At 39.8% G+C, this 13,361-nt stretch overlaps 1 protein-coding gene across 2 annotated transcripts in view; it reads left to right on the plus strand.

Annotated features, from left to right (window-relative positions):
* Cd96 (CD96 molecule) overlaps nt 1-12,928 on the plus strand; it is a 78,432-nt gene extending 65,504 nt beyond the window's left edge. For both annotated transcript variants that reach the window (XM_028872134.2, XM_037209731.1), the window contains 5 exons: nt 1,399-1,512; nt 6,566-6,628; nt 7,437-7,523; nt 10,399-10,522; nt 12,677-12,928. In XM_028872134.2, coding sequence (XP_028727967.1) covers nt 1,399-1,512; nt 6,566-6,628; nt 7,437-7,523; nt 10,399-10,522; nt 12,677-12,785 — 497 coding nt within the window. In that variant the 3' untranslated portion in view covers nt 12,786-12,928. The remainder of the gene's footprint in view (nt 1-1,398; nt 1,513-6,565; nt 6,629-7,436; nt 7,524-10,398; nt 10,523-12,676) is intronic.
* Nucleotides 12,929-13,361: the final 433 nt, after the last annotated feature.

A 13,361-nucleotide genomic window follows, 5' to 3' on the forward strand; every position in this document is an offset into this window, starting at 1 on the left:
GTAGTGAAGTCAGGGTTTTCCAGCTTCTGCAGAGGCAAGCCAGAAGCTCCAACCAACCAGTTATCCAATGCAGTTTCTAGCTCAGGAACTAGGAAACATGCTGCTTAGTCTTGCTTTATAGTTTATATACTGTATTCTTAGTAGTTTTGATACAGTTCATAATGAAATGAACCCTTATGATCTTTCATATTTTCTGTTCTTCACCATTTGAGAACTTCATTTGTCCAAAGACATCTCATGAGTATTCTTATCCTAAAATGGCCTCAGAAACAATAAGGTCTGGGAAGGGACTTGGACATCCATCAGACAAAGAACGTTTCACTGGCAGTGAAGACTTGCATCCTCAATATTGCGTGAATAAGATGTGATCATTTTCTCTCCATAAGTTTAAAAGAAGAAAGCTGTGGGTTGCTCTATTTATAATCATTCACAGAAATCCATTACAATCTAACAAGCTGAAATTGAATGCTCACTCCCCAACTGTTTTGAAACACATTGCTGCCAGTTGAATTGGGCTGTAGTGTGACATGCAATATTGGATGATGCATTTGGCAAGATTCAGGACAGACGTTGGTAATAGGATTTTTTTTCTTCTTTCAATATGCTTATTTTAATAGATTTATGAAGTACTTACAGGCAAAAAAAAGAATGCTAATGGATGGATTTCTGTGTTTCTGGGTCCTCTGCTACTTGTGAACATGGTCTTGGGAGATTCACGTTATGGGCCTCATACATATTTAAATACCTCTGCCAGTTTTATTGCCTTGCATTTATCTGCATTTATAAGAATATGTTTGAATGCGGTCTTTTTCTGTCATTTGTTTACTAACTTAATGAGATCGAGGCTGCAATTAGAAGACATTGGAATCTAATCCTACTTCAGCTTCCAAATTTCCCGGGATCCGAAGACAAAATGCGTATTTTACTTCAAACACCTATGAAATGGGAATACTCTGCCAGGCCACCTTCATACCCCATTGGGTGATGTTAATGACATCTTGGAAGACATTTTTACCCCAGTGCTTGGGTCATCAGGCTATGGAGTGGAAAATTGAATCTTAATAACTTTCTTCCTGATTTCCCTTGCTATTCACCTGCTCCAATGAAGCCTGAAGCTTCATTGAAACCAGCCAGCCTGAGGTAAACAAGCAAAAAAGCATTTGGGTTTCCAGGGGCCTGAAGCCTCCGACTCACCTCAGTACATCACGTTTTCACATCCCAGGCTCATAATTACCATTACTGATTTTAAAAGGAGATGGTATTGTTTTGGAGGTCTTTTGTTTGTTTCCTTTTGAGACATAGTTTTTATTGGGTTCACGCCAGGAGTCCGTTGGTCTTGTGGACCTCTATGAACTTGCTGATTTTCTTCTCCATGTTCATTTCTGCCTGCGTCTCTAGCCTCAAGAGCTGCTTCACCTTCCGACAGTGGATCTTGGTCTCCTTCCAATTCTCCTCCAGAATGGCTGCCACTACCTAGTACTTCCACAGGACCTCCGGAGGCAGATGCCCCAGGTAAACAAACTTTGTCACAGGCTTCCAAAGCACAACATTGAAGGCAGCAGGGACTGCCTTCTGCTATTTCTTGTCAGAAGGCAGAAGGATCCCACCTAATACCTTGAGATGATCCAGGGCAGCCTGGCCTCACTTGGGATAACATGTCTCATTCAGAATGTGTGTATGTGGGGGCAGGGGGGGGGGCAGGCACTGCTGGAGCTCAGAAGTGATAGGAGCCTGGAGAGGGATTGGTGTTTATCAGCGTTTGAAGAAAATCGGGGTGCTTTAACTTGTTTCTGTAGAAATTTCCAGAAACGCCGATGCCCCCTCAGCACACAACCACCGGCTTCTAGCCGAGCAGTACCTGCTTGGCCAGCTGGCTTCGAAGCTGTGTCCAGCCCTAGAACCCGCCCCTCTACCATCTTCACCGGCCAACTGGGAGGCTATTGTGTTTTTGGACCATAAATCAGCTATGGTCTTTCAAATGCTATGTCCCTTTCTTCAGTTTACAATTTATTTATTTATTTAAATCTGCCCCTAGTCCTGGCTAGAATTTTTCAGATTTTTGGTGTTTGCAAAACTTAATGGTCACACAGCAGTCTTTCTATGTTCCTTAGGCAGAGGGAGACGAGGAGGCTAGAGCTACAGCACATGTGTAGTCCCAGCACTCGGGAAGATTAGACGGGAGGATCAGGAGATCAAGACTCCCCTGTGCTCTGTGGTGAGAGGGAGAGCAGAAATGAAGAGGGGAGAGGCTGACAGTGAGGAACTGAGAGACGGTGGGGGCAGGATCATGCCGTGCCAGAACCTCAGCGAGCTGTGCAGTGACCCCAGCAGTCCCTCGGTCCCCTGGTGGTTCGGCTTTCTAAACTCAGTATTTCTGTCCTCCACTTCTAAAGTCTTACTCTCAGCTCACATCTCACTCGACTCCCTCGCCGCTAAAGCACCTTCGCTTACCATCCCCCCACGGCTTCGCTGAAGTCAGCCTCAAATGAAAATTTCACTTCTCTGTTTTAAAATTTGACGTTTTATTAGAGTGTCATTTCCCCTGGCCGCAAAGAATGTGTGTACCATTTTTATGGTTGAGAACCTTGTGAGGGTCCCATCTGTGGAGCAGCTGGTCATGACGAAACTGGAAACAATAGTTAGCACCACTGTGTACATTCTGAAGACATAAGTGATGCCCTACCCAGACATGTTCTTCTTGATGGGAAAGGCAGAGCAGAGGACAGACCTCCCAAATCCTTGTATCTGCTCTATGAATGTTCTTTTCTACCTCTGCCACTGTTCTGAGGCAAAAATCAGGGACTTAAGAATACTCCCTTAGGGAAGACGCAACACAAGAAACAGTTCATAGAAAGTCTACTTCCTAAGCCAAGCATAGTGGGATACACACCTATAATCCTAACACTTGGAAGGTGCCAACAGGAAGATCAAGAGTTCAAGGGTATCCTAAACTACATAGCAAGTTCAAGGCTAACATGGGATTCATGAGACCTTGTCTCAACAATAAAAATAGGGAAAGTCTTCTATATGTATAAAAAATTATGCAAAAATTCTCCCAAATACTCAGTTGGCATCAACAAACCTATGAGAATAATAGAAATTACGTGTGGTTTCATCAAAAGGACTGCAGACATCAGAACAAAGTATGACACATATGTATGAAAATGCTTCCATGCCAATTTGAAAATAAAATAATTTGAAAAAAAATTAAAGAAATACAGAAATATTTTTAAAAGAACTGCAAAATTTTGGATAATAATTATTTTGATGTAATTCTAAGTAGGTTTAACTACAGCTGGAAACAGTTGCTAATATGCCGTGCTCTCCTAGACCACTGTCAACCGTACTTAAGTGAACAGCCCAAGTTATTGTACCTAGTAAAGAAGTAGGATGCACTGAAATCTATGAAGCCCTTACCGTAGATGAGAAGCACCCTTTCCAGCCGGGCAAACTTGAGCAGGATCCACTCAGGAAAGGATTTCCGAACGTACTTGAGATTCTACAACACAGTCTCCCTTGTGTTCACAGTTGTGGCTGATACTGTTTTTGTACAAGAGAATGAATGCTATTGGTTACCCTGCTGTTTGCTATGCCCGTGTCAAAGCCATGCTCATTATGGATTTTGATTAAAACAAGTGCTCGAAAGATTTAAAGGAATATTAACTCATGTATTGAACAAACACAATGAGGCCTCAACACAGACCATTTCAATCAAACTCAGCGCCATTTTGCTTGGACATTCCCCAGGAGACTGAAGAATGGAAGGTGGGAAAGCTAAGAATGGGGTATTTAAATGGTGACACCGAGTGAGCTTTCAGAAAATGGCTGGTTTAATGAAAGATGAGTCATTGAAGGTGGCCAATCCTATCTTACAGAGAATTCTATACACAAACACACTTCAGGAAGACTACTCTCTCTGGGAGAAATCAATATAAAACCATTTATAGGGGCTGGAGAAAGGACTCAGTCGTTAAGTGCTTATCATGCAAGTATGAGCACCTCCGATCGGACTCACAGATCCCATGTAAATACTAGTGGGTGTGGCAGCCTGCCACATTGAGAGACTGTGCCTCAGTGAATAAGGTGAAAGAGTCATTTAAGATGACTTCCAAATTAATCCCAAATCTCTGTATGTATGCATGCTCATTGAAACATGCATCCACATGAACATGTGTCTACACCACACCCACACCCACACACCAAATACATACAGAAATGAGCAAAGGAAAAAGAGATTCATCTCTTTATCTTTCTGAAAGACTTTTGTAACATATCTTTGGTATCAAAATTCCTCCTTTATCCAATTTAAGCTTTTTTAAGACATGTCAAATCAAATGGAAGCTTCTCTTTCTTCACCTCTCTCAGTACCACTAACTTTTTTCAGTTTTTCGAGACAGGGTTTCTCCGTGCAGTTTTGGAGCCTATCCTGGACCACTAACTTCTTAACACATGTAAAACAAAAATTCTTAAACCAAAAAGAAAACAAGCCAGATGTGGCAGCACGTGCCCATATTAACAGCACTTGAGAGAGAGTAACAGAGAGGTAATGGGATCACCACAAAGGTGAGGCCAGCCTGCTTCATCCAGAGAGGTCCAGAGCCACATAATGAGAACAAAGAAAATAAACTGTGTAAAAATAGCTCTCTCCTTTGCCAAGGAGGGTTTTCTATTGTAATTCTATTATATAATGTTTTATTCTAAGAAATATCACAGTTGTATAAAAAGAAATTTCATTGAATCATTGATTTGCATAATTTTAAGAATTGCTATTTATATAACTTGTGTGGATTGTGGTGATGCTCCTTGAGTTGTATTTTAACTTAAAAAAAAATCAGCACTGGCAAGAAATAAACACTCTCCCACATTTAAGACAAAACGTATCAGTGTTCACTGGTTAATAATTATTATAGGATTTTCTTTATTGGTTCACTGATAATAAAAATGCAGTGAAAAGATTTTTGCTTTAAACACAGATTTCTCTGTTCAATTTATTTTTACCTTAGCATAAATTATTATATTCCATCCTTTTTTGCAAACTCTGCATACTCTGAAAGGATACTAAAAGATGCCAGACTGTGAAACTAAAATGTTAAAGGCAACACAACATTGAGCAAAACAAAAAAACAAGTTTATCCAGAAAAATCTGCTGCCTTCTTTATTGTGCCCAAATCCTGACCTGTTCACAACTGATTATTGATTAGTCATTGATCTTTGTCAATAGAATCACTATCTAACAATTGCTATAACAACAAAAAAAATGAGCTTTAAGCAAATGATCAGTCCATCATCTGTAGATCTCGACCTTCTGTCTAGAACAAAAGCATTACTTGAGGTCATGGGGCAGGGTTGGAGAGTTTCACTGACAGTAGATACAGCTTCTGTATGCTCCCTTCTTCAACTGCAGCTGCTGTTGACATGCAGAGGAGATGGCAAGAAAGCGGGGGCTAAATGTTTTCCCTTCATCCATTCATCTTGGCACATTCTAAAGCCCTTAACTTGGAAACATTACGGTATTTTAAATGGACAGGTAAAGAATGTTTCTATTGATGGCAAGCGTACACCTCTGTAGTCATCTTCCTTTACATTCTACTTGATGTTTGTGTTTAGAGTCAGGTGTGTGCCATGAAATGGGTCGTTCTTTCCAGAGATAGAACAATAAAGAAGACTGAGCTGACAGATCTATTTCAAAAATCATATTTGCCAATATCCACTCAAGGAAAAAGTTTGCCTCCAGACCTGTGGCCATGAAAGGCTATTAGTTCACTGTTGATGCAGTTCAGAGTCCACAGTTGACTGGAAATGCCAGGGAACCAAAAACATAAATGCCTTTCTTCCTTCTCAAATGTTCCAGCAAGGTCTTCAAAGTCCTACTGATATGTTTACTTGGCCAAAGGCCACCATAACACATGAGGGCTTTCATTCTCTTCCCATTTTTCTGTGTCTCTGTGGGATGGACATAAAAGCAATGAGAGCCTCTCTCCATGTTGCAGGAGCTCTTTTCCATTCTTTCTTCCTCTTTCTAAGTGACTAAGTCAATCCACTCTCATACTTACAGCAGAATAAGACCACATATTTTATAAAGAAAATGCATGTCTTTTCTCATAGCTCTAGAGGCTGGAAGAAGAAGATACAGGCATGTGATGAAGACTTTATTGCTAGGTCCTAACATGGCACAAGGTTGAAAGGCTGGGGTGAATGCCACAAGAAGCCTCTTTCATGGGGTCTTGAGACCATTCATGAGGGGAGAGGCTCATGTATTGTACTGACCTCTTAAAGACTCGCCTCTTAATGCTCTCATATTGTCAACATCTTTTAGAGGAGGCAACATTAAACCTCAGCAGAGACTGTCATCAAAACGTCCCCAATTAGAGATATCAAAACCATAGGCATCCCTCAACTCTCACTGTATTTTGGATAATCAAATGTCCACTGTAAGGCTGCGGAATAAGATTATTTTTAAGTATTTATTACTGTACCTTTCCCCAGTTGTTAGATTCACTTAATGGTGAAGAAAAAAAAAATATGACTAGAAAAGCTGACTCTGCATATCTTCTTCCATTATCAGTTTCATTGATACCCAGTGAAATGCACACTTCAGCCCCCTCAGAGGCAAGCTCGACTCCTCATGGTAAGTACCTGGGGAAGACAGAGTGACACAGAAGATGCTTAAGTGTGGGCCCAGACAGAAAACAAGAATGATGAAATACCAGTTGCAGGCAGGTGTTTTAAAAAGCATCCTCATGATGAAAAGGACAATAAGTGGTATAAAAATCCTTCATTCACTCAGACAAGACAGAGACAGGGCCTTAGGTTTTGTTTTTTGTTTGTTTGTTTGTTTATAGTTTGCCTCAAATGAAATGTACATGATGACATTTTGACCAGTTACACCCATGGAAAATGCCTCTCCATTTTTAATTTTCCACTGAACATGGAATGATGGGTCAACATGGATCTGTTTATTTGTTGCAAAAGAATCTGTGACAATCTTCTACTATATCAGAGCATGGAGAATCAGTATTGTGGTTAGCTGAATCTTAACTAGCCTGTGAGATTATGGCTGGAACCATATCTTTCTGTGACCTTGCCTGTAGAATTTTGCAAAGCTACTCATTTTTTTTTTCAGGGAGTTCTTCAGCCATCCTTGTTTTGTTATTCAGAAGTGTGAAGACTCTGTTCCTTAAACCATCAGGAAATTCCACTCATTTGGTAGCCATTAGACAGATCCCAGGACTCCAGTCTTGCTGTACCTAGGTCTTTAGAATTAAATTTAATGTAGAAAAATCTCCTTATCCCAGTCAGGCTTAACATAGCTGTGCTGAGCCCATTCACACTGAAGTTTTCCCAGTAATACTAGTCATTCAGTTATGAGTTTATGTCACTTGATCATACTGAGATGGCCGTCAAGATGAACTCGGGTGTTGCCTTTACCTCTCTAGATGTCATCACTAGCACAACCAAAGAATTTCCAGATGCCCCTACAAGCACAAATGGGATGACTAAAAATGACCACAGCCATATCACCAGTGAGTTGATTGTCTTTTATTTCTTATTTTCTTTACTCAGCAATTATTTTCAGCACCTTTCCAGACACTCTGGCACATGGCAGGTATACAGTGACACTGGTGTCCTAAAGACACTGGAGATGCAAAATAATCACACGATGGAACTGGTTTGTGACAAGAGTTCTGAGAAAGTGTTCTCAGAATGTAAAAGAAAGATCTGATTTTAACTAGAGACTAGGAAATGCTCTAAGGTGCTTATTGTAGCTAGAGTTTTCCTGCCTGGTCCACAGTCAGGACAAATCTTTGTCACCCGCCAGTCCCACAGCCGCTCAGACCCAACCAAGTAAACACAGAGACTTATATTGCATACAAACTGTATGGCCGTGGCAGGCTTCTTGCTAACTGTTCTTATATCTTAAATTAACCCATTTCTATAAATCTATACCTAGCCACATGGCTGGTGGCTTACTGGCGTCTTTACATGTTGCTTCTCCTCGGGGTGGCTGCAGTGTCTCCCCCCTCAGCTTATAGTTCAAATTAGGACCTGAAAGAATAAAATGAAATAAGAATTAGTCAATTGAAAAGTGGAAGAAACATTGCAGGCTTATGAAAACATTATTTGAGTCAAGAAAGATTGTTGTAATAAAGAGTATTCCTGTAGCTCAACTAATAAAAATTATGTCAGTGCGAGATGCAGTCCCTCATTCTACATCTTGAAAAAGCAAGTGATTCAGTGCAGTTTGAACCTGCACAGAGATCATGGTTATTAAGTCATGGGAATAGTAAATAATTTCACCATTGAGGAGCATGCTCTGTTGACTAGTGAGCCGCATAACCTTTCATATTGGTGGCCATACAATTGCACATCACTATAGCATCACCCCACACGTATCATGAGGAAAAAACTGATGACAAAGTCCTAACCAATAGCTTCAAGATACAGGCTTCCTAGCTCCAAGAGAGGCATGATTGGAAAGGTTGAATCTCCACTACAAAATCTGTGTTCAAAGGATGATTCATCTGCCTTAGCGCAAAACTTGCTTTGAACCTTTTCTTTTTTCATTTTCTAAAATGTTGGTTGTAAAATGTTGGCTCTTATATGCTTTCCAGATGTAGCCTAGTAAGTTTTGACTTGATGAATAGAACTCTGCTCAGACCTATGCTTGTTATCTGTATGAACTCTCTAGCCATTGGTAGAGACAATGTACCATGTGGTTATGAATAGAACAACATGAGCTTCAAAGATGTTTTTCAGTGTTTCCTATGACAGGTTGAGATGGGAGGGTCATCAGAGAAATTAAAAATGTGTGTTGTATGAAAAGGATAAGCCTTTAGATTTAATCATAATGATATACATGGCAATTATCATGAAGCTGTAGTCAAAACTATGTAAACATACAAAGTATTTACAGTACTAATTTTTTCAGTGATAAAATAAAAAATAAAATAAAAAAAACATCAAGGCTTCATGCACACTAGGTAATTACTCTAGCACTGACCTGTAGTCCCAACCTCGTGAAAGCAATGTTTTAAGTCAAGCCTTTAATTCCCAATCCCTTTGAAACTTTACTGTATAAAAATCAATAATAAAAACTAGGAAATAAAAGAAACATAAACCTTATCACCACCCACAAGCAATTTATCACCAATTTAAAACAGTCAAGAAAAAAAATCAACCTAGATAACTTTTTGCTCAAATTATCTGTGTAAACTAATATCAAACATGAGTGTAGGTGCACTCAGTGGCCCAGAAGAGGCCATCAGATCTCTTAGAGAGCTACTGTTTTGAGGTTGTGAGTTACCTGACAGGTGCTGGGAACTGAACCTGGGTCCTCTGCAAGAGCAGCAAGTGCTCTTAACACTGAACTGTCTTTCCAGCCCCATGATCTGCAATTCTCATTACTTTTTTTGAGAATGCTTCAATGGAGGCCTAAAACTATATCAAAAGGTAGATTTGAGTCCAAGAATCTTGTACTTTTTTTCAGAAAAATTATTAATTTCTTAAGGTATGGTAGAGTGTTTGCCTAAGCATGTGCAGGGATGCAGGGATCTGGATTTGATTCACTGGCACTGAATGAATGAAATATATATATGTCCAAGAACATAGCCTAGCTATTAGAAAACTTAACTAGTATGCCATAAACCCTGGTTTAATCTTCAAAGCCTCAAAGTTAGACATGGAAGCATAAATCTACAGTCTTCCACTCAGGAGGTAGAAGCAGGAGGATCAGGAATTCAAGGTTATTCTCAGATACATAATGACTTACAGGCAACCTAGAATACATGAAGCCCTGTCTCAAAAACACAAACTGTATGACTAAGAAATTTTCTTCAAGTATTGTTAGAAGAAAAAAAGCTTGAAATAATTTGACCAACATTAATAAACAGATTAAATTAACTATAGTACTGAAGAATTAACCAGGCATGGGACAGAATGAGATGTATCTCTATACATTGCTATGAAAATAACTCTAAGTGTGTTCTCAGAGGCCTGGAACAGACTAGTATGCAAGTATGCACTCATTTATAATATATGGAATATGTATTTATAATATAGGGGATATATATTTATAGTATATATTTATGGCATGCATGCATATACATATATGTTCTTGTAGTCATAGAAAATTGCTGATAGGATACTTAATTATTAAGTTGTCATCACCTATAAAAAGGAATGTATGGTCATAGTCAGTGGACACCTCATAATTTTTGGGGAAAATATGTCTCTTCCACATGAGAAGTTAATGTTTTTGTGACATCGAGGATTACACATGGCACCTCATGCATGCTGAGCAAGTACTGTACCACTGGGCTACACTGAGCTATAGAAATCCCTTTGTTTTTCCCAAGGCCAACATTTGATACTAACATTCATCCATTTTGCCCTTTTCAGGTATCAGCATTAATAAGCCCAGAGAGGGAATGTCCTGGCCTGTGGTTATAGCGGCCTTGCTGTCCTTCTGCACTATATTGTTAGGGCTTGGAGTAAGGAAATGGTGTCAGTACCAGAAAGAAATGTGAGTATATCAAGATATGTATGACGTCTACATTTTCTATCATAAAATATTTATTTGATACAAAGACTACATGGCATTCATTCCTCTCATAATTTAATGAGCAAGCCAGCTTCTAAAAGCTCGGAGAAAACATACAGTTTTCCCAAGATCATTCAGTGAAGGCTCAACACACAGATCCCGACTTGGTCTCTCTCTCTGCACTGGCTTGCCTGGGTGGAACACCAGATTCTGTGCACAAGTCAGTAGGCACGAAACAAGAATCAAGCCTCACCTCGCCACATCGCTAAAACTGATTGTCTTCTTTGAATCTTCATTATTTTTTCATTTTCATGCATTTTTGACCTGACTGGAATCAGCTGGGCCCAGATGCTCAAGTGTGAAATTGAGTAAGAAAAGTAATTTTTAATAACTTTCCAGCTGCTCTCCATAGAGTGGGCTTCCCCCACCCGTTCCGTTTTATCACAAGAGCAGGGAAAGAGTCACTTTATATTCCTAACTTCTCAATGCAGCAATTTGAAGTGGGTGTCAGGGTAAACTTCCCTTTTCTGATTCAGTTATTGGGGATGAGCCTGGACTAGGCTGTGATTCCAGGAGAGCCCACAATACACAGTGCTGATCTCCATGTGTTTGCTATCTAATATAGCAATCATCACTGCACAGCATCCTCTTCCTGGAGTACCCCTGAAGACCATAATAGGTATACCCAACAGGCATCCTACCTACCACATGCATCTCAGAAAAGCTATGAATTTCATGCTAATTAAAAACACAATCAATATTCTGCTTTTTATCCAAAGATTATATCTTGGACACTATAGAACCTTAAAAAATTCATAATTTTTCTAAAAAAAAGTACAAGTGTCTTAGACTCAAATCCACATTTTGATATATTTTTAAATATTCACAAACAAGGTAATAAGGACTACAGATTACGAGGCTGGAAAGATGGCTCAATGCTTAAGAGCACTTGCTGTTCTTGCAGAGGAGACAGGTTCAGTTCCCAGCACCAGTGTCTCATAGCTCACAGCCTCGTGTAACAGTTGTTCTGGTTGCCTCTTCTGGTCTTTGAGGGGACCTGCACTCAAAGCTGACATGCACGTAAACAAAAATCAACCTTTTGAAATTAGGAGTGTTTATATTAATACAAATAGAAGTACAAAAGGAGTGAGTTTTTCAATTATTCTCTGCTTAAATATCTGTTATAGGAAGATAAAAGCATACAAAATATTCTCTTTCTCTCCCCCTCCCCCTCTACACTCCCCATTCTCTTCACTCATTCTCTCTCTAAATTGAGATACTATTGACTGCCAGAGCGTAGACACAAAAATGCTCACAGATATATCTCCATTTCCTGCTATCAAAATATCTTGGGCATTGGCACAACCAAACTCCTAATGAACCTGGGTGCTTGGTGTGTGCATAAGACAGAGATACATTGTGCTAAAATGAAATTGAGCTTTGCCCAAAGACAACTTCAAGCATGCATTATCCTGCCAACCAACCCAGGAGGAGTACAGGAACAGCTTGCTTTCCACTTGTACCAAAGCCTCACCTTGTACATGAGAGTGTGCAAAGAGGCTGAGGGTAGAATTAGCGAAGTTGCTATTTGAAAAGGTCCTTGAATTTTATGTTTCTGCCTCTGGAGGGATGTTCTACCCATGTAAGAGGAAAGCTCCTTCCATTAGGAGGCAGTTGCCATGGAGATTATGGGATCTCGTTACAAGACTTCAATTGCTGGTCTGCTTCTTTTAAGCAAGTGCCTTAAAACCTCTATGCCTCAACTCTATCTGTCAAACAGTGATTATAATAATTCTTAGGTACAAAATAAATGCCAGAATCAAAATCACTTTGCAAACTATAAAATACATTAAGAATATGTGTGTGTGTGTGTGTGCACGCGTGCACGTGTAAAACCAATATTGATTAATGGTAATATGATTTGCAGAGTTAAGCTGACAAAAATTCTAAGAAGATAGAGTTATCTCTTCTTCATCAAAATATCTCTAATTGTAAAAAATACCACCTCATGGGCAGATGCAAGGGGATGGGGAAATGATCGGGATCAAGATACATGATGTAAAAGACACATAGAATGAATTTTTTTAAATGCCACCTCATATTCTCAGCACTGAAAGAGAACTGTTTTCTTCCCAGCATGGAAAGACCCCCACCTTTCAAGCCACCACCTCCTCCCATCAAGTACAGGTGCATTCAAGAACCCACTGGACATGATCTGCCTTGTCATGAGATGGAGGCACTCTGAGCTTCGGAGCTTTGCCACACAGCAGAGCATTTCTGGAGTCCTGTTGAGAGGTAGATACCGTCCTGTATTAATATCTTCACCAACCAGCCGAGCCTCTGCTGCAGCGCAAATGATTGCTGGAAATAAATGAGTTGTTTTCCCAATGCCTTGCCTTCCTTCTCCTGCACACACTCAGGATGTAAATAAGAGTTAGAACAGTGGTTCTCAACCTGTAGGTCATGAGCCCTTTGGCAAACTTCTATCTCCAAAAAATGTTGGCATTACAATTCATAACAGTAGCAAAATGACAGTTATGAAGTAACAATGAAAATAATTTTGTGGTTGGGGGGTGGTCACCACATGAGGAACTGTTTTAAGGGGTCCAAGCATTAGGAAGGTTGAGAGCCATTGTGCTAGAGGAAAAACCTATGTTTACACTCAGTGCAAGTTCTAGAGACTCCCTTGCTTATATAAGAAGCCCACATCAGGCTGCTGTCATTTTTTTAAAGTGCTCTCTTTCCATTTCTTACCTGAATATTCTGGAAGAGGAGAGTGATTTCTGGCATACACTCTGTATTGGTTAAATTTTTTGCTAGT

The sequence above is a fragment of the Peromyscus leucopus genome, chromosome 12 (assembly GCF_004664715.2).
Source record: "Peromyscus leucopus breed LL Stock chromosome 12, UCI_PerLeu_2.1, whole genome shotgun sequence".
NCBI classification, from domain to species: Eukaryota; Metazoa; Chordata; class Mammalia; order Rodentia; family Cricetidae; genus Peromyscus; species Peromyscus leucopus.